Source organism: Neomonachus schauinslandi, chromosome 1 (genome assembly GCF_002201575.2).
Source record: "Neomonachus schauinslandi chromosome 1, ASM220157v2, whole genome shotgun sequence".
NCBI classification, from domain to species: domain Eukaryota; kingdom Metazoa; phylum Chordata; class Mammalia; order Carnivora; family Phocidae; genus Neomonachus; species Neomonachus schauinslandi.
This window is the reverse complement of record NC_058403.1, coordinates 12,585,399-12,607,092: the sequence shown is the minus strand read 5'-3', so window position 1 is coordinate 12,607,092 and position 21,694 is coordinate 12,585,399. Positions and strand designations below refer to the sequence as shown.

Below are 21,694 nucleotides of genomic sequence, written 5' to 3'. Positions count from 1 at the left end.
GTGTGTGTGTGTGTGTGTGTGTGTGTGTGTGTGTGTGAGCATGTCTGTGATGGTATCTGGTTGTATTTGAGTGTGTGTGAGATCCATTCCTGGGTTCTCCCACCAGCCTCAGGCAGAATCCAGTGGGATTGGCCCTCTCCCCATTCAAACCACCCCTCGGGCCCCTCTTCTGCTGCTTCTTTGCTCCGATGTTTAGTTTAGCCCCGAGTCCCCTGCTCAGAATGGTGGGGGCAAGAAGAAAAGGCGGTAGAAGGAGAGACAGTTGCTTCAGGCCATGATTCCCGGTGGACTTCCTGTGAAGGCTTCACCTTAGCAGCTTCCAAGAGGAGGATGCTTCAGGCAAGGCTCGCAGGCGGGGATCCACAGCGTGGAAACCCTGAGGGGCACCTCGTGGTGGCCCACACGTCGCCATTGCTGCTGCACTGACTACAGATTTGAAAACAAGTACAAGAAAGCATTTCCTTGTACTTTCTTCCTACTCATTTGACATATTGTTAACTGCCCTGAGTGAAGGCATGAGGCCCCTCACCTTGGTTCCTTTACAGCAAACATGAAGACCACATGGGTCAAATACCTTCCAGTTCTGGGACCCACACTCTAGGGCCTGGGCCTGCTCACTGTAGTCTGAAGCCCAGATGAGAACAAGGACCACTGATGAGGGGGACAGATATTTTTCAGAATGTCCAGGAGGGTCTGGAAACATCCACCAAGCCATAGGAAAGCTGTCACACTGAGTTCTCCAAATAGGATGGGCAGGCAGGGCTCTGTCTTGGGGAGAAAGTTCTAGAAGAACTTTAAGAGGCCACAGGTGGAGTTTGCATCCATGCTACTGAACCAAATTTACACTCACTCTGAGTATGGATGAGGTAGTTTCACTCCGTTGCCATCTAGAATTCTAGCATTTGACTCTTGAGAGGTAATTTAAACCAAGTCTAGGTTACCAGGGGAACCTGGAAATAGACTGCTGGTTTCCACCACTGGCTCCACTTGGCCCGTGTCTGAAACAGACACCAGAAATATTACCTCAAGGTGAGACGGAAAGCAAAGCCGGGGAGCCATGGCTCATTACCAATGCTCACGAAGGACGGCAGCGCACAGGTATGCTTTCTGCTAGAGGAGGGCATGCTGGTGGCAGCCACGTGAGTCATTAAGCTAATGTAATCACTGCCTAAATGAGCATAATCAATCCACCGAATGTGGCAGCTGTTGGAAGGAAGCGGAGCTGGCATTAGAAATACAGCCTCCCCCTCCTTGTTGGCCGCATCCTCATTCACGAAGAATCCTACCGTGGCGCCTCATTCTATAGCTTTTCCACAGGTGGTAGTCAGGCATTTGTAGATTAAACCAAATTCAAGGATCCTGTACTGGATTTTGCCAGATTGGCCATTTTTTTTTTGCCTTTGGACTTGGTCAGAAGCATAAAGGCTGCACATGAACTAGCTGGGTTGTGAAAATGGTTAAGATCATGTCTATTGAAGAAAACAGCCACTTACTATCTTCTGTTTATACAAGGCCCACTGCTCATTTTGTACCAGAGGCAAATCAATGTTCGTTTTAAAGTACCAAAACCAGAAATCTGAACTCTTGCGGGAGGTAGGTTTTTTACAGTCTTGGTTTTAAAAAATGTGTAAGGCAAAAAAAAAAAAAAAAAAAAAAAAGCAAGCAAGAAAGAAAGAATCAGTGCTTTTGATAGTTATTTTTCTGGTTTGACCAGAGCACAGATAAATGGAGTCAGAGCATGTGATCAGGGAAAGGAATATGGACTGTATTATAAAGTATATTTTATAGCTTCCCAACAAACCTAGCCTCAGATTTCATTATTTTAGATGTTGTTAAAAATGTTTTACTTTGGGGAAAGAGCGAAATACAGGGCTTATGTTTTGTATCACTCTTCTGTAAAGCCTTCTGTTAAGTCATTTGGGCTTCCAAGTTGATCTTCAAAAGGCAAGAGGAAAATAACTTTAAAAGTCAACTTTTTATAATAAATATGCGTGCCAGTCAGTCAACAGTTTGCTGTGCACGGGCCAGCCTCCCTGTGTGCTAGAAGCAGATATTTTTAGGGAGGTAACCTTGGCTGCCTTCCTCCATCGCCCTGCTCGAGCCTGGACAGTCTCCCACCATCCAGTTAGCTCTGGAGGTGGGCGGGAGGGAAAGGAGGTCATTGGCAACAGGGTGAAATTAGGCCAAATTGGTAGAATAGGTTATTTAATGCAGATTTACTCAGAATTATACCTGGGGTTCTGGAACGTTTTACTAGTGTCCAAACATGGGGAGATAGTCAAAATTAAGTAACCGATATAGACTTCCAAATATACACGTTGCTTACTGAAAATGTTTAGTACTCTCAGTCAACAGAGTCGACAGTGTCTTTTGGCAGAGCTCTCGTGTTTCTGAAGACAATGGCTATAGAAGGGCCGAGATGGGGTGCCTGCCCCTGCTTACTGCCCCCTTGTCACCTCCACCCCCCAGCCCCACCCTGGTGGCACCCCTCTGCCGCAGCGCTCTCTCTTGGGGCCCTGCTGCGGGTAGCGGGGGGCGGGCTGCCGAGGGTGGCGGCCGGTTGATTGGCCAGGGGCAGCTCATGCAGCCGTGATCTGATTGGCCAGGGGTGAGGCCATGAGGCCATGGTCTGATTGGCCAAGGACAAGGCACAGGGCCATGGTCTGATTGGCCAGGGGCAGGGCCACGCCCACACAGTCATTACTGGGTAGTTTCCAAAATCGAGCCTTCTGCTTTAGTAAGTGCTTTGGCAAACTTCAAGTAATTGTATTCTTTTTTAACAAACATTATTTTTACCGCTAGTCATTCCGAACCCCCCCCAACAAGGAGGGGGAGGCGGATTTTGAGGTTCCTTGGGTGCATTTTCTTTGGATGGCACTTCCCCGTATCTAACGAGGGGGTGCTGCTATAAGTTATACCGGTGGGTGGAAGATGGTCCGCAAACCTAGGTCTGCCCTTGCTGCCCTTTTCAGCTGGCCTGTAAATTTGGCAAGTCAGTTTCCTCTTCTGTATCATTATGGACTTGTCCTGTGTGGTTTCTCAGGGTATTATGGTCCAAGGTCCCATAAAAAATGTCCTCGGACCCTTGGTGGAGGGTTGGTGGGCTACAGAGCTCTCTGGCCGGGTGTGCTTGCCTTCTGCTCAGAGTGCCCTATTTATATCTCTCTTAAGGGATTTAGAATGTTCTATTTGATGATGTACCCCTCCTATCATCACACACACACTCTATGCTCCTCAGCCTATTTTGTTGTTCTCCATAGCCCTTTCTCGTGTCTGTTTATTTGAGAGCTGCTGAGTGTAGAGGTTTAGCATCTATCTAGACTCTGAGCCAGGCTGCCAGGGTTTGAATTCTGGGGCTCCTCCTTCCTGCCTATGGGATCCCAAGGCAAGTCATTTCCCAGGTGTGGGCCTCAGTTTCTTCCATCTGTAACATAGTACCTACTCATAAGATTTTCATGAAGGCTAAATGAATTTATTTCGTTTGTTCCCCACTGCAGTGTTGACTCCACAAAACAGGGACTTGTTGAAGGAATGAATAAACGAACGAGTGGATGAGTAGATAAATGAATAGCAGGCATTCATTCCTAACCAAGGAGTTTATCTTCATAAGAAGCTTTAATCTGCCTTCCGAGAGCACCCTACTTTATGGCCGAGCCCCCAGTTCCCTCTTTGTGAATGCGGGATCTCACACTGTTCCTTCAACACAGTCTGGGTTGGCTCCTGAATGCGCTCCTTTCCCAGCCCAACTTACATCCAGCTCAAGTGTGGGCTCTACCCATGTCCAATAAACACATTTTTAGAAAAGAGTGCCAGATTGTAAAGCAATTCAGGGATAATTGGGGGAAATTTGAATATAGTCTAGATATTAGAGAATACTAAGAAATTATTACAAATTATTAAATCATTGAGTATGTGAATGGTATTGTGATTCTGTAGGAGATGTCCTTGGATCTTAAAGGTACACACTGGGATGTGCACCATTGTCACGAAGAGCGACCCTCACCCTGTGTACATGGCACCTTGGGATCTGATGGTGTGGGGCTGTCACGGTTAGGAAGACATTTAGAAAACAGAACATGAAGAGCTTCTAGAGCTTTTTTAGTGCGCTATTTTTTTTTTCAGGTCACGATGCCTGTGATTTAAAATACTTGAGCACTAAATAAACAAATAAATGAAGAAAATAGAACAAAGTATTAACAGTGGTGTATTCTGGTGTTGGGTACACAAAGGGTATTTATACTGTTCTCACTAGTTTTCTGTCTGTGTGACATTGTTCATAATAAAAAAGTCAAGTGAATGAATGAATGGATGGATGGACACGATTGTTCATAGGGGCCCTGATTGGTGGGGGGCGGTGGATGCTTTGTGCCGCCATGTTTGTGAGCATCACTGCGGAGGCCCTGGAGCCCCTCAGTGGAGGTGGAGAGGTGACCGGTGCTCTCTCTGCTGGGCAGGATTTCCCTGGAGGACCTGAGCCCAAGTGTGGTGCTTCACATGACGGAGAAGCTGGGCTACAAGAACAGTGACGTGATCAACACTGTGCTCTCCAACCGCGCCTGCCACATCCTCGCCATCTACTTCCTCTTAAACAAGAAACTCGAGCGCTATTTGTCAGGGGTGAGTGGGGCCCTAGTGGCAGTTTTCTCTGCTCCCCGTGGAAAAAGGAGCTCTTAAACCTAGAGTGTTTCTCAGTTGCTGACACTTGATCTGAGCTGTTAATTTAAACTAAATGGGAGGCTGAGTTTCTGAATGTGGGATAAAATAGTAGCAAAACCTGCTTCTCAGGTAGCTAACGCTTCTTACCTGAGGTGTTTTTCAAATATCCTCCCACAGAGGTAAGCCCTGGGCGGCACTGTGAGAGATTCAAGCCACTTTCCCCTCCAGTTTCTCTCTTGCGTTTTCTGTCTGCCTCTGAGCTCCTTGGGTTCCCATGTTAAAGGCATCGGGGACTTCTGTGGTCATAAAAGTTGGGGAGCAACGCCTCTCAAGCATTTATCTCTAAAGCATGATTTATGAGGAAGCCATTATTTATATTTACTTCTCTGGAAAGTAAAATGAAATTGAGCTTTACTAGCTTGGCCCTGGTGCCTTCAGTCTGGGCGTCAGAGAGTAGGTGTCCTGTGCAACAGGTGAGGTATCCTCATGCCTTGGTCACCTTCGTCCCTCTGCCACAAGCAGTTCATCTATGCCTGGGGAAGGAATGTACATGCTTCGGTATCTAGTTTTGACTAAATCATCTCTCTCTGCTTAATAATTCGGCATGGAGGGCGCCTGGGTGGCTCAGTTGGTTAGGCGACTGCCTTCGGCTCAGGTCATGATCCTGGAGTCCCGGGATCGAGTCCCGCATCGGGCTCCCTGCTCGGCGGGGAGTCTGCTTCTCCCTCTGACCCTCCTCCCTCTCATGCTCTCTGTCTCTCATTCTCTCTGTCTCAAATAAATCAATAAAATCTTAAAAAAATTAAAAAAAAATAATAATTCGGCATGGAAAACTTGATCGAAGGCAGTATGGTTCTGCATACCACTCCTGTTTCTCCTACTCGGAACAGTGGAGGCTGACCGGTTCTGATAGGAAGTCAGCCTGTTAGAGAGATTCAGAATTGTCAGAAAGCCCATTGGAAATTTGATTGCAAATCCACTGTCACGAAGAGCGACCCTCACCCTGTGTACATGGCACCTTGGGATCTGATGGTATGGCGCTGTCACGGTTAGGAAGACATTTGGAAAACAGAACATGAAGAGCTTCTAGAGCTTTTTCAGTGCGCTATTTTTTTTTTTTTTCAGTGCAATTTAAAGTCATGTGATAGCCAACCCAGTGTTTCGAAAAATTCCACTAAACAATAGGCTTAGAAACCTTTTGTGAGGTTTCCCTATTAGCACTGAAGATGAAAATCCACCTACAGTTGGGGAAATGATATTCTCCCTGCCATGGCAGAAAGGACCACACAATAATGCCCAGAAGGCAAGATGGTCAGAGTGTGTCTCTTTAGCAAATAGATTTGGGAGATGTCTAGAAAATGTTGCTGAATAGACCAAAAAGCTCATTGGGAGGTTTGTTAAACAGTTGGACGAGAGTGCAGATGTTTCTAAGCTGACTCAGCTTAGGGAATTTGTTCGATTTTGCTCCAATGGGAAATTATCCACAGAAGTACTTTTTGGGTGAACCGCCAAAGGAAAGATGTACACGAGGAGAAGCATTCTCAACAGTAAAAGGCTTTTAAAAATAAGAACAGTGTTTTACGGCGGGGTGGGGAGCATGCCCTGCGTCCGCAGTGATGGGATGACGCTTCTGATGGGGACAAATACGCAGCTTTGAGACTGGACGTTAGAGATGGTGTCACAGTTGCAGGAAAGCTACCGTAGGAGAGAAGTTGAGGCCAGAAAGACAGGACCCTTGACAGAGTATTTTTTTTAAAGATTTATTTATTTATTTGGGAGCGAGAAAGCGCGTGTGTGTGTGCGTACAAGTGCTGGGGGGAGGGGCAGAGGGAGAGAGTCTTAAGCAGATTCCATTCTGAGCTCAGAGCCTGATGCAGGGCTTGACCTCATGACCCTGAGATCAGGACCTGAACCAAAACCAAGAATTGAACGCTTAAGCGACTGCGTCACCTAGGTGCTGTGACACAGTGTATTTTTTATATCATTTTATTATGTGATAAGGAGTAAGAAAATCTCTTGTACCATGCCCAGGTTCTCTGTTCTCCCGTGATGATGAGCTTAAAAGATACTGGACTTGAAGCTGCTTCCCATTTCCTTTTTGTGAGACCACATGCCCCATGTTTCTTTCTTATCTTATCCTTTTAAATTCTATTTGATACATATTTTATCATGTACGTGATCTGTTAGTACAGTGGTACATACTTATAGTTGTAAATAAATATGCATACATTATAGGTGCCTTCCTATACCTTTTTCACTTATATGGGTTCAAGGTCACACCATTTGGGGACCACTGTGGTAGAAGACAGTAGTTGAGAATTTAAATAGCTGTCGAGTAAAAGGAAGAAAAGAGGATCAACACACTGATTTTTTTTTTCAAACGATGACTGTTGTTCAAAAATTAGTTTTTAGAAAGTGTCTCCATGAAGCTATCAAATTCACAGTTCCATATTTAAAGGGTGAAATTGCTACTTTCCTAAATAAGCTAGCCGATTCAAACATTCTTTTGGCAGAACTTCTTTGGATGCCGATCGATGAGATGGAGGGACTTTTGGGGTTTTTTGTTTTGTTGTTTTTTTAAGATTTTATTTTTAAGTAATCTCTACACCCAACGTGGGGCTTGAACTCACAACCCAGAGATCAATAATCACACACTCTGCTGACTGAGCCAGCGAGGCACCCCGAGGGACTTCATTTATATATTTATTTTTTTATGATTCATTTGTTTATTTTTAGACAGAGAGAGTGAGTGGGCGAGCATGCACATGAGCAGGGGGAGGGGCAGAGGGAGAAGGAGAGAGAGGATCTCAAGCAGACTCCACACTGAGTGCATAGTCCGACGTGGGGCTTGATCTCACGACCCTGAGATCATGACCTGAGCCAAAACCAAGAGCCTGAAGCTCAACCGACTGAGCCACCCAGGCGCCCCGGGACTTTAGTTTGTAAAATATTTCCTTTCCTCTGTCTGCCTCCACATGTACAGATATAAACTTTGGTTACTCACACTCTTCCTAAACAATCACTAAAGCTCTTAGGCTGCGTCTTGATTTGTCTTTGTTTCTTGCCATCTGCTTGTTTCTGCTGCTGCACTCTGCTCGGCATTGGGGTGGCACGCAAGCGTTGCAAAGCCGAGCCAGTCTTTGGGTACCAAGAACGTTCCCTGGAAACTCAGCTAATGTGGTTCTCGCTGCAGAAGGTTTTTATTGTATTGTGTCTGTTTTGCACTTAACCCTTCAATCACAGGACATACCTGGTCTGAGAACCAGCGTCTAGGCGAGGGGCTGCTTTTAACTGGAGTGAATTAATTCCCACAGACAGCTGGTCTGCTCCATAATTTCCACACATGGCTAATTTAATTGCATGGTATGCACTGTCCCAGCTATTAATCTCATCAACCAATTACCAACAGCCCAAGTATAATTTTAAAACCGAAACTAGTGAACTAAAAAGTAAAATACATACCTTAATTATTCCTTAATTATTTGTCATTTCTCCTTTTCTCTCTTGGTTGTCATTTCTTCTTCCTAAAACCAAGAAGCGTGGACTTTATGTTGGAGCCTTATGTAAGGCCATTCCGTGAATATTTGTTGGTTGGCAAACTAATTAGTCATTTAATTCACCCGTCTCCAGACACGATTGCACATCAGTCATGCACCTAGATCATCTTAGATACGGTTTGCCATCATCTTTGAGCTGTATTATGAATTTCTGTGACTCACTGGGGGGTGGGGCAGATGAGGCTTCTTGTTTTTCAGTAAGCCAATAAGCAAGGTCCATATCCTGTTTAATAGGTCAGTAAAATAAGTTATTCTTTCTAGCTCACGTATTTGGTTTCTGCTTTCACATCTTAGAGTAGCCTTCATTGCACTGATGAAAAATCTGAGACCAGCAAGGAGAGGTGATGTGTCCAGGGTCAACAATAGGAGGTTGCCTGACTCTGGGTCTGGGCCTCCCCGCCTTACGGCATCCCGCCTGCAGGCCATCCTCGGATGAGGCTTTGCATCGCAATTAACTGGCTTGCCAACCACTTTTGACACTTTCTCCGCCAAGCGCTGCTTTAAAAATGAATGACTACTTAATGGACATTTCTGTTTCCTGTGAGTTATGCCGTGCTTCCCCCCCCTTCTCCTCTGATAGAAATCTGACATCCAGGACAGCATTTGCTACAAGACCCAGCTCTACCAGATAGAAAAGTGCAGGCCCACCAAGGAGCCCTACGAGGTGAGTGACCCCCAAAGCAAAACCCAGGATCGCTTAGGAAGAGTGGATTCCCATTTGGAGAGCAGAATGGACTGGAAACCAATGATGGTGGGACACAGAAGCAGCAAAAGACAAATACTTCCTGGCTTAACGGAGCCCCGAAAGATGGTTTCCAGTCGAGCCACAATCTCTCAGTCGTCGGACTGTGTGGTTCTCAGCTGTGGCCACACATTAGAATCACCCGGGAGCATTTAAATATCTGGGTGCACAGATGCACCTCAGACCAATTCCACTGAATCTCATGGGGCAGGAATCGGGGGTGGGGGGTGGTTGGGGGGGCTCAGTATTTTTTAAAGCTCCCTGGCTGATGCCATTGAGTGGCCAAGGTTGGAAACCATTGTGAAGTCTTCAAAAGGCAAAAATGAGATGCTCAAAAATATACATGAATGTAACGCTTGGCATCAGAAGGAGAAAGTAAAATGAGGGACAGGAAAAAGTGCTGGATGAAAGCAAGCTTTTCCGGGCACCTGTCCTTGCAACTTGATGCTGCCTAGTACATACATAAGAGAAAATACCAAGATTCTTTGATTTCAGAGTAAAAACTAGTATCATATGGCAAGTTGTACCAACTTCAGACCCCACATGCATGCTTGGGAAAAGACTGCCTGGGAAGCCGGACCCGGGGCCCGGGGTGAGGCCGCCCCCCCACCCCCACCCCGGACGCCTCACTCGGCACTTTGTCAGATGCGGCTTCTCTGCCTTCTCGCTGATTTTCCTGGGAATCTACTTGATTTCCCCTCCCGAGCCTCCGGAATGTTTTCGTTTGAGGAGAGATCAAAAGGGGAGCCCCCCATGCCCTGCTTGAGGCCAACGGGCCTGCCCACTTCCCTCCTCCCTTTTCGGACTCTGTTTTCATCCTGATTATTGCACGAGCCGGGCCTGTCACCAGAGAAGGAAGTTCTCCCAGGTTTTTCCTGAGCGAAGGCTGCAGTGAGGGTGGGTGGTGACTGAGCATCATGCCAGGCTCCTTGGCAGCGACAGAGAGCACGTGGGGCACGGCCCAGGCCAGTCCAGTTACACAGGTGACAGTTGTCACGTGTAAATGTGACAGGAGCCCAGGGAAGGCCACCCCTGAGCGTCAAGGCAGGGCAGAACGGCACGGCTGTCCCATCTAGGCCCAGCCTAGGGGACGGTGTGATTGAAGGAGGTGGGGATGAGGAGGCACGGAGGCAAGGATGACAGGGGTGGCCAGGGAGTGTGCAGGAGACGCTGCTGGGAATGGCACCAGGGAGACCGTGGGAGAGGCCGAGTGTAAAATGGTCAGTGGTGTCGGCTGCGCAGTTAGTTAGACCCTGGGGGCTCTTACAGAGACCAGCTCGTGGAAGTGGCAAAGGCAGAAAGAGATTGCATGGGTTTCAGAAGGGGAAGAAGGGAAGTGGAGACAGTGAGCGTAGACCTCTCTGTTGGTGGCATTGGCAGTGAAGGGAAGGAGAGGCCGTGTCCCCCCGCCCCCACCCCCCGCGCCCCGCTTGAAGGATACGGGATTGGGAGGAGTGAGGGCAGAGGAAGTTGGGAGGAACTCCAGGGATGGCTGGGGGTGATGACCCCAGGCTGGAGGCCTCCTTCCTCTGAGACAGGCTGCAGCACCAGCATGATCAGGATGCACATCAGCTTTGGGGGGAGGGCCGGGTGTGCGCTGGGGCTGAGCAGCAAGCCCGCTTTCGGGCTGAGGGCAGGAGGGCGGAGGTGGTGTAGGAGCCAGACTCCACTGAGCTCCAGACCCCTCCGGCCAATTGCTTACTAAACCTCCTCCTGCATGAGCGAAGGTGTCCCCAAACCAGCGTGCCTGGAACCGCCCCACCCCCAGTGTCTCTGCAGATGGCAGCCCCACCCTCAGTACAGGGCAGAAACCCAGGAGTTACTTTTCCTCAGCCTCAGATCCTGTCAGCAGGATCTGCCAGCTTGACTCCTAAACGTCTCAAACCCCACCCCCCCCTCTGTCTCTGCCCTCCCACCCCCCAGACACCACCGCCTCTGGCCTGGATGTTGGCCACAGCCCTAACTGGTTGCCCCCCCTTCCCCATGAACCCCTGGCTCTCCCTTTTTTGCACACCAGCCAGAGCCGAGCCATCCACACTCAGATGGGATCATGTTACTTCCCTGCTCCAAGCCTTCGAAGGCTTCCTTAACCTGGAAGGCAAAGTCGGTGACATGGCCGCCATGTCGCGGATTAGACTGGCGTCTGCTTGCCTCTCCAGCCTTGTCCCCCAGACCCACACACACAGCCCGTCTTCTTGCTGTAGGCTCAGACCCACGGGGCCTTTCAGACTTCTGTGCTCTCTTGGCTCCTAGCGCTGTGTATACCCTGTTCCCTCTTCCAGAATGTTCCCCTCACCTCTCTTTGCTGACTGGTATCTTCTATCTTCAGATTCTAACCCCTGCCATTCTCTGACCTCTGCCATTGGGTCCCATCTCTCCACAGGCTGTCACACCCCATCCTGCATCCTGGAGCTCGTCCCATTTGCACGTTCTGTTTGCTCAGGGAGTGTTTGACTCACGTCTCTCTCCCACTCTGGACCGTGAGTTCCTTAAGAGCAGGGAGTGTGTCCCCTTTGCTCCTCACAGTATCCCTAGAGTCCCACACAATGCTCTGGCATGCAGTAGGCGCTCAGCAAATATTTGCTAAATGAACAAATTAAAGAATCAGGTGGATCTTGCCCCAGGTCACAGGTAGAATTGGGACCACGAGGGAAGAAGGTGGAATGATCCAGGCGGGACACCTAGCTTGACTGCAGTGGGGGACACACCTGCAGCCTAGCACCCAAGTCTCACTGTCATTACCAGGTGCCCAAGCCCTAAGGCAGGGAGGGACATCTCCTGGTCACTTGCTCAGAGGGTCGTCACCTCAGCTGGAAGGATGCAGAATTCACCGTGAGGCTCTCTTGCCTCTTGGTCTGCATTCGACTCTTGAGGGGCTCAAGTAACAATGCACCCAGTGCCCCATGTGTGTGCCCGAGGTGGCCTCTGAGCCACCTTGCTGACGTCCGTGTCCTTGGTTGCCCTCGAACCTGACCCCTGTGATTGTTTGTTTGAAAGCGTCTGTCATGGGAAAGGGGCCTTCTTTTTTCCCCCACCCAGATTATTTTTCTCGGATGATTATCTCGTTTGGCCTGAAAACACATGGCGAGTGTTTTAAACATTTGTTGAAATATTTAACGGTTAGGGTTTAAATAGGAACGCTAATGGGAAAAGAGCATTTCAATTTTCTATGATCCATTTGTTTTCTCCAAAGGCAGCGATACTTGTACTAATTAAATTACAGGCCGTTACTAGATTATCTAACCCGCCTCTGTTGGAGCCCAGAGAGTGGAATGGGGCCAGTTAGAAAACGTGTTCAGAGTAGCTGAAAGGGCCCAGGGTTTCTAGGTGAAGCCGCCTCCTCAGCGCCTCCATGCGCCTCCTTCCAGTCGTCATGTGCTGGTCCAGGAGAAGTGCAGGCTGGCTGGGGTGGGGGGTGGGGGGCTCCGGGCCCGTGTCCCGGCCCTGGGAGCGCGCGTGCCTCTTTGTTCTTCTCAGTTCCAGTTCTTTTTCTCCTAGGAGACAAAAGAGCTGAATTAAGTTGAAAAAAATTCCCCCTTGGGATTACAGGGCTGTTCTTGTACGACTTCTTTCCTCCTCTTCCTTTCTCCTCCTCCTCTTCCTTTAAAAGGTGGCAAATATGTCTGTAAAAGTGGGACACATGTTTCATCTGAGAACGCCTCGAGCATGTGCCCCAGGGATTCCTCTTCCTAAAAAAAAAAAAGAGGCCCTCGAGGACGGGGGAGGTCGAGGAGGGGCACTCGTCATTTTGAAACTGGCTTCTGAGAGCCGCATGGAGCCAGAGGTCATGTTTGTTAAAATCCGCTAAGGTGCAGAGCAATGTCAGCTCGGCCTCGGAGGGCTTCTCAGCAGCGCAGTCACGGGGCAGCGTGGGAAGGACGCTGTGCGGGGGGTGGTGGCAGAGGGACCGGATCTGCGTGCAGGGGCTGCCGTAACAAAGGGTCACACACAGGGCGCCGAACAGCAGGGATTCGCTGTCCCTCAGTTCCGGAGGCCAGAAGTCTGAGCTCAAGGCTGGTTCCCTTCGAGGGCAGTGAGGAGAGAACCTGTCCCGTGCCTCCTAGATACTGGGGGTTACCGGGATCTTGGGGGTTCCTTGGTTTTGGGGTTCCTTGGCTTATAGCACCACTGATCTCTGCCTGCAGCTCTTCTCTGCAGGTGCGTCTCTATGTCCAGTTTCCCCCCTTTTATGAGAATCAGTCCCACTGCATTGGGGCTGGATGACCTCCGTAAAGGTGATTCCCCAGCAGGCCCCATCCTCAAAGGCGAAGGCAAGTGCGCTTTCACACGCCCCTTTCCCCCAAGCATCAAAGGGGACATGATCCGCCAACCGTCCTGACTCTGTCTTCCAAGAAGGTCACATTCGGAGGTCCTGGGGGTGAGGACTCCAACATAGGAACTTGGGGGAATGCAATTCAACCCATCACAGGGGCAGTAAGTTTAAAGGGAAAATATTAAAATGTTCGCTTTGGTGTCTTGTTTCAAATCTATGCAACTTGTAAAAATAAAGTCTGGAATCAGATCAGACAATCGGTGCTGTTGGAAATCGGAATGGTGGTTACCTTTGGGGGCTGGGAGAGGACACCGGTGGGGTTACCAGTTGGGTTCTGTATCTCGATCTGGGTGCTGCTTCTGTGCATGTTTTTGCTCTTGGGGAAAATGCATTGGTTGAACCACTTCCTTGCCAGGAGAGCACTCCTCCATTAGGTGTCTTAGACTTAATAAAAACTTACCTAGAAAATCTCTTCAGTGCATGAAGTAGAATATCTGCTGCCTAGTTGCACGATGGTTTAGGAGTTTGGCTTCTTGTCTCTAAACATGGAAACGAATAATTCTCAGCCAGAGCTGCAAGTGGCAGGGGATAGAGTTTAGGGGATAAACGGCAGGTACAGCTTCTCAAATTGTTGAAAATGTTGCTTTTCATAGGCCTCCCTGGACACCTGGACAAGAGACCTTGACTTCCATGCTGTGCAGGTAAGAACTTGGGGGTTATGATGGATTAGTACGAGTTCTCCGGGAAGAACCAACAGAGAGAGAGAGAGAGAGAGAGAGTGTGTGTGTGTGTGTGTGTGTGAGATGCCTGGATACCCAGGGAAAAGTGGATGTTTCAGCTCAGTCCCAAGGCCTTCTGGAAGCGGAATTCCTTCTTCCTCAGGACACTTCAGTCTTTTTCCTCTTACTGCCTTCAACTGATTGCATGAGGCCCACCCACATTGTGGAGGGTCCTCTGCTTTACTCAAAGCCTACTGATTTAATCGCATCTAAAAAATACCTTCACAACATCTAGACTGCTGTTTGACCAAACACTGGGTACTATGGCCTAACCAAGTCGACACTTGAAATTAACCATCACATATGACCCTGAAGGTTGGTGGGTCTTTGCTCAGGGCTCTCTGGATTCTACATACCCCCATCCCGCTCTGGAATTGAAATGCAGAATCCGATTGTGAGTGGGTTTATTAGAATCCCCTCAGATCAGACTGGTGCTTTCTATGTTTAGTTGACCATTTTTTATTGTCTTGCTGTAACTGTACACTTGGTTATGCATTCATGTTTCTACCTATATGAGAAGTGGGCTGTGCAACAGTCCAGAGCTTCTGTGGCCTAATTTATGAACCAAGCCCTCTTTTTCTCAGCTCCGTTGTGTTTTTCCTGCAGCAAAATCAGATCTCTGTGGCTTTCCCAAAGCAACCAGCAAGCAACACCCAGGGCCCTGGGCCATCCCAGTGGAAGGTCACCCTGTTATACCCACAGGAGCAAAGCTGGGGAGGAAGGCGGAGGGGGCCCACTCTTTGGAACACAGGAGGCTAGAGTCACAGGGATGAGTCTCAAGGGACCAGCCCTGGGGCTCAGATCTCAGAGGCCGAGGACCTGCTTTTCCTCCTCGCACTGCCTGTTGGGCCTACAGACCGATCCTTTCAGAAGCCCGGTGCACCATCACTCACTAGCTTCTTCCTCTCTCCTCTCAAACAATCATGACACTGGGAGAGTCTTGGGTAGACAGTCCTTTATGAGGCCACATTTTCAAAGCGTCCAGTTTTGTCAATGTCCACGCACTTGTGCAGTGGATGGAATGTGGTTTATAGGAAACCGGAAGCTGTTTTGTGTGGGGCTTGCTTCTGAGGCCTCACGGGGTCCCCTCTCTCATCTGCCTTGGGGAGTTCGGTTGGGGGGGTGCGGGTGTGGGGAGCATGTGAGAATCAGAAGAAAGCCGAAGAGAGGCAGCAGCATCGCTGGGAGGGGAGTGGGTGTGGGCATGTCGAAGGGGGAGCATAATGAGTCCCTCTGAAGATCCGTTTCTTTTACATAAAGCACTTTTGCATCCTGTTCCCTAGATCTCTTGTGGAGGAAATAGGGCATGCAAATGAAAAGGTATAATTGGATGGTCGGTTGCATTTCACCTGTGCTTGGAGGGTGCTGAGATTGGCTGGTGGTACACAAAACGCGTTTCTCGTGTGGGCTGTCGACCCATCCACAGGGACTGATCCAGCAGTTTATCCCCGGCAGGGATCTGTTGGGTGGTGAATTCTTGGTATCCCCCTAAGAAACTGGTCACCGTGAAATCACCCATTCTTTTGGGCTGGAGAAGGGCGTCCTGGGGGCTTTTGGAGAAAACACCAGGGTGCAGGATCCTGGGATTAAGTTCAACAGAGTGGCCCGAGCAGGTGTCCTCATTCCATTCGCCCCATCCTTCGCCCCCCACCCCTCCCCATAGGGGCTTTCTGTTTGGTGCCAAATATCCCTTTGTCAGTTACCGAAGAGATTTCTAGAGCCAACCTTGGGCTCTTTCTGCAGAAAATTCATGCGTAGTACACCTCTCAGTGCTAATGGACTCTAGGGTTAGGTGGTGGTGCTGGCCCCCAGAAACTTTGCATCTTGACCCTTTGGCTTTTGAGAAGCCAGAGAGAGTTGGGGAGGAGCCAAGATGAAGCCATGAAGCCAGGCAGCCCTCTAAAGAGTAGGGATCCCAGAGCAGGCCAAAGGAAGCTGTACTCATTGTTCTAGAACACAGTCCTGAAAAGGAGGGAACTGCAATCTTGTCTTTCCTTCCAATACTGTTTTATGGTGTTTCATAGACGTGCATTTGATTGCCTTTTTGCCGTTTAGAGTGTAAACAGTGGACCTGGTGATTTTTCTCATAAAAACAGAGGTAGAAAGAACAGCATGAGAGGAGGAAATTTTGCCAGACTTTTCAGGACAAGCCTGTCATGTGCCCTTTGATGCTTGGGGGCACAGGGAAGTGTGAAAGCTCGCTCCCCTTTGCATTAGAGAAGGGGGCTGTTGGTGTTTCATTGAAACATGGAGAGGGAAGCAGTGGAGGATCGTGGCCTTGACTGAGATGGGCTGGAGCAGGTGGCCGCCCCTTTCCCCTCGGTAACATCCTGCATCATGACCTGGAGCACAAGTGTCCTCCGTGGCATCCCCAGTGCCGACCTGGAGCCCGGGGACCACAGCCTGGTCCCCGTCCCTCGCCAGCCCCTGTGTCCCCTGGGTCCGCCTTTCGCCTGGCCCTGCCCCAGGCTTCCAGAGGGCGTGAGGCGGCAAGGGTGGAGAACACCCACTTTCCGGGCTTTGCCTCTCCTTTCTTCCCGCCTCAGCCCTCCCCTGGGGATAGCCACAGCGTCCCCCAGGGGCTGTGGCCCCCACGGTGACCCTGAGGGTCTGCGCGGCACCCCCACTTCCAGTTCTTTCCCTCCCATTTTCTCCCGCCCGCCAACTGGGCGGCGTAAGGAACCCCACTCTGGAAAGGCTTTGAAAATCCCCCTTGGCAAGTGCCTTACAAGCACAAGGAGGGGCTTCCTTAAGAAGCTTTTCAACAACATCCATGAAAAATGGATGAGCTCTCTTGAATTGCTAATGCTCTTAACGTTGAAGGCAAAAATGTGAAACTGTCTTTTTTTTCCCCCTCACTGGCCGTGAGGTCAGGGACTCTGTTAAACAGTAAACATCAAACACTCTTTGGGGCCAGAGAAGGAACTTGGGAGCCGTATCACCCTTCCCAGAAGCTTGAACTCGATTTTAATTCAGTTTGGTTTTCACTGGCTTTTTTTTTTTTTCTTTAACATTTCAATAGCTATTTATTAAGCCTTCTCTATGTGCCTGGCTTTATGCCAGAGGCTGTGGGGTGGAAGATACAGAAAATAGTAAAATTCACTCCTGTCAGAGGGATTATAATAGAGTTCAGGAAAGGCAAGACTTAGAGCAAAAATGGCTAAACAATGCTGGTGTTAAGCACACAGGCGAGGGCCTGCGTGACCGAGGGTGGGCAAGGCTCAGAAACGGCCAGGATGGCTCAGGGCTCCCACCTCCTTGGCTTGACTGAACACACATGAGTAGACAAGGAGATGGAAGTGGTTGCATTTCATTTGCAAAACCGCTGCCGTGGGCAGAATCTGGGGGTCCTGCTTTAGAGAAGACTACAGATTTCCAGAAGTCCTCATGTGCTTTGCATTAGCTCCTCCAGCGTGTTCTGGAACAACTGATCTCCTCGGGGTGACCTTGCCCTTGCTGGAACACCTCGAAACAGTGCCGTGCAGGGAGCTGGGGGTGACGGGAGCCGGCCTGTGGCCCAGGGAGGGGAAGACGGGGGCTCCCTGGAGCGTCTGCGGGACTCTCTTCTGTTGTTCAACGTGCAGTTGAGAACAGAGTTTTGAGAGGCTGGGCTTTCTCAAATCTCCTTGGATAATTCTTCAAAGGGGAGTCACATTGTGTATTTGTGTGTGTGTGAGTACATGTGTTTACTTCTGACTTGAAGGATGAAAAGCCCAAAGAACAAGAAAAAAGAGGAGATTTTCTTCATCGGCCATTTTCCAAGAAGTTGGACAAGAACGTGCCCTCGCACAAACAGCCCTCTGCCTCTCTCATCTCACAGATTCAGAACACTAAAGCTCTGCTGAAGGACCGGAAGGCCCCCAAGTCCGGCTTCCCCGACAAAGGTGGGTCAGCTCAGGCTACCCGGTTAGGCCCCTTGTGTTGAGATACGTGGTCCCTGCGTCCTCCTCATGGGTGGCTGTGTGGGCCCCTGGGACACACACGAATATTGCGCCCGTGGGAGAGTGCTGAGCACACCCAAGGGAACCCGAGAACCGTCAAGGTCCAGACCACGTGGTATTGGCCACCCGTGCTGGCAGGCTTTGAGACAGCAGGGGCGGGGTGCACTGTCTTGTGGGAGCAGAGACGGGGTACATGGTATTGTGGGAGGGAGCAGAGATCAGGGTACAAAATATTTCAGGAGTGGCGATTGGGATGCAGGAATAGAGACGGGGGTTGTGGAACAAGGCACTGAAGCATGGTCGATAGAGTCTGGGCTCTGGGCTGGGGGTTGGGGGCTCAGACCCCGCTCTCTTGGCTTGTCGTGAGCTAAGTTCCTGACCCTCAGAGGATCCAAAGTTGTTCCCTTACTCACGCAAAGAAACCCACCTGTCGGAGCTACTGTGTGGATTAAATGAGGTACACACGTGGGCTTGTCCGCCCTTTCAGAGTCCAGCACATCAGGTAACTGATAAATACGAGGCTCCGTCCTCCGGGACAGTGGTGAGCGGTGTGGAAAGCAGGCAGGCGAAGCAGGAAAGTGTTGGGGATATTGAAACAGTGGGGCTGTTCCCCGAAGAGAAACCTGGTTCTCAGCCAGAGAGGAAAATTCCATTTGATTCACTTTTATTCTTGATCTTTCCCGAAAGGCGGGGTCTCACAGGAGGAGCTCTGCTTGTGTCCCCCCCCCCCCCCCCCCACTTAGTGCTTCTGCCTCCTGGCTTTGTTGGCAGCAGCGAATTTGGGCCCTTGACGGATGTCCCTGAGAAAGTCTAGGTCAGGGCTGATACTTTGGATAACTTTGCTACCCTCGAGGTGGATTCCATGCCTGGTAGTTTTCCTGGGCCTGCTATCATTTGTTTCTTTGCATTTTTTCCTTCACCCTGGCATCTGAGAGCATGTTAGGTCAGAACTTACCTAGTCGCTAGCACTGAGCATTCACTGTGTGGCAGACCCTGTTTCAAGCTCTTAGCTCACCCCACCCCCACTTCTAGAGCAGAGGACGTAGGCACAGGGAACCCTACAAAGTCAGAGAGCTGGTGAGTTGACAGAGTCTAGATTTCCAGTTGGGCCGCCTGGCTCTAGAGCTTTCTCTCCTGACCCGTGTAGCCTCCTGCCTTCTGATAAGGATGGATGAAGAGGAGCCAGCCAGGGTGCGGGGCTGGTGAGCAGGCCCTTTCTGCGGGGGGTGATGCAGTGTGCGGGCCAGTGACTCTGGGCTTGGAAGCTTCCTCGCAGGCTCTCCATCTCTGGGGAAGTGAAGGACGCAGGACTGGGCAGAGGGGGACGTTGGGCCACCAATTGGGAGCACACGGCCATGGCAGGGAGGGGTGGGGAGGGGAGGGGAGGGGAGGGGAGGCTCTCATGCCAGCTGGAACATCAGACACGTCAGCCCTTTGGTGAAATTTTGCGTCTCTCTGCCGGTGAACCTCAGGCATCTGTGGTGGCCCGAGGAGGAGATTATTCCGGGATCTGTGGATTTATTTATGTGAGGCCAAGCAGATGCCCTGCGCCCTGGGCTGCTCGTGAATCACTCTGCTTGTTCCTGCAGCTGAGGCTCGACGGGGGCCTAAAACGTGGGCCGGTACAAAAGGGAAGCGAAGACAGGGCTTGTTCCGCAGGAACTTGGCTTTATTTCCCTCCGCTGCAGGTTGGTGGGGGTTTCCCTTTCTTTTCTGGCGCCGCCTGCAAACCTGCATTCCAGGCGGTGCCAACCTGACGTGGAAACCATGGGGACGGGCTCATGGCCTTCTGTGTAGAGATGAGGAGCGTGTCACCCCCATCAGAGTCGGGTGAGGCTCCGGTCAGTTGGGTGTCGTGAGGGCGGAAATTCGGACACTTGAGACAACACGGATGAGCCTTGAGGACGTTCTGCTCAGTGAGACAAGCCGGTCCCAGAAGGACAGATACCAGAGATTCCACTCATGTGAGGCACCCGGCGTAGTCAGAGTTACAGACAGAAAGGAGGATGGTGGGTGCCAGGGGCCGGGAACAGGGGTTACTGTTGAGTGGGGAGAGTTTTAGATCTCCACCATGAAGAGTTTTGTTTCCCAACACCACGATGTATTTGACACTACTGAACTGTTACACCGAAAAATGGTTAAGATGAGAACTTTATGTTATTTATTTATTTATTTATTTTAACCACAATTAAAAAAAAAAAGAGTCACGAGGGAAACACTCCTTCCAGTGTCGCTTGTCTGAGGACCAAATTCACGGGTCCCGCTGGGCTGGGTGCGTGTGCTTCTGGTTCTGCTGATTCAAAGACTCGTTGGCAGGGTCCGGAATGTTAAGCAGCCAGAAGGAGAGCAGATGTCAAGGTGGTGCCATGGGCAAACCGGAACGCGGGAGGCCTCCTGTCACCAGCCTGCTGTCCCCTCCATCCTAGGAAGAGCATCTGGTTCCCTGTGGGGAGCGCCGGACGCTGGGGCCCTTTGCTTCTTGGTTCCTTCTGGTGACCCCGGGGAAGGGTCGTCTCGGTCAAGAGGCCGAAGCAGGCAGGGGAGGGTCGTTCACATCCCCGTTCACGCGACTCTCCTCATGATGTCCTTTGCTTTCTTGGGTGCAGATTCCTTCGGCTGCCGCAATATTTTCCGCAAAACCTCAGACTCCAGTTGTGTGGCTTCTTCTTCCATGGAGTTCATCCCCGTCCCGCCCCCCCCGGACCCCCAGGATTGTCAAGAGACCGGAGCCCCCTCAGCAGGGCTCTGGGGGCCCCGGCATCCCCCCCAAGGAAGACCCCCTGGTGCTGGATATGGTACGCTCCTTTGCGTCCGTGGATCGCGAGGACCACCCCGAACCGCTGTCCCCGTCTCATCACTATAGGGCTCTAGGCTCACCCGGGGGCTTGGCCCGCGGGAATCCCGGCGAGCGGACGCTCTCCCCGGCCCTGCTGCCCGGAAGCCTGTCCCCTCTGCAAACTCCTTTGCATCCCACTCTGGTCTCCTTTGCTCACGAAGAAAAGAACAGCCCCCCAAAGGAAGAGGGCGTGTGTTCCCCATCTCCGGCTCCCAGTAATGGCACCACGCAGCCCCTGGGGAGCCCAAACTGCGTGAAAAGCCGGGGCAGGTTCCCCATGATGGGCATCGGACAGATGTTGCGGAAACGCCAGCAGAGCCTGCAGCCCTCCGCAGACAGGCCCCTGGAGGCCAGCCTGCCCCCGCTGCAGCCCATGGCCCCCGTGAGCCTCTCCTTCGACGTGCCGGACGGGCTCAAGGGCCAGTGCTGACCTGGGCCAGGGGCAGGGTTCTGGGTATTTCTGAGGAAAGTAACGGAACAGAGCTCCCCACGTGCATCGGGGTGTGGAGATTGGAAGGCCTCGTGCGCGCCTCCTTCAGGGCCTCTCCTCTCCCGCTGCCGGGCTGTGTCCCAGCTCTGAGCGGCTCACACCCACAGACCCAAAGCCTGCCGGGCTTGCGCAGGGACCCCGGAGATGCTGGAATTTTCCAGGAGGGGTGGCTAGAGGGGCCGCGTCCTCCTGTCCTCCTCCCGCCCACCCCTCCCCCACCTGCCCACCTCCCTCTGCTGGGCTGCTGGGGGGCATCGGCCTCTGGGCTGCTCACATCCCAGCCTGTTTCGGGATCTTTGCTCACTTTGTGCTCTGTGGCTGCCTCTCAGGACTGTGACTTCTCCCCATGTGACTGGCGGTGTCCCAGGGCGGTTCCCCTTCCTCTCGTAGAGGTGAATCCCTGCCGGCCCGAGGAGCCCC

The 21,694-nt window shown here is 51.0% G+C and overlaps 1 protein-coding gene across 1 annotated transcript in view; it reads left to right on the top strand.

The window, feature by feature from the left end:
• The window catches only part of HUNK (hormonally up-regulated Neu-associated kinase), a 99,718-nt gene extending 78,504 nt beyond the window's left edge, over nt 1–21,214 (top strand). The window contains 6 exon segments of the mRNA XM_021678051.2: nt 4,455–4,617; nt 8,794–8,877; nt 13,882–13,929; nt 17,711–17,891; nt 20,555–20,640; nt 20,642–21,214. Coding sequence (XP_021533726.2) covers nt 4,455–4,617; nt 8,794–8,877; nt 13,882–13,929; nt 17,711–17,891; nt 20,555–20,640; nt 20,642–21,214 — 1,135 coding nt within the window.
• The last annotated feature ends 480 nt before the right edge of the window (nt 21,215–21,694 follow it).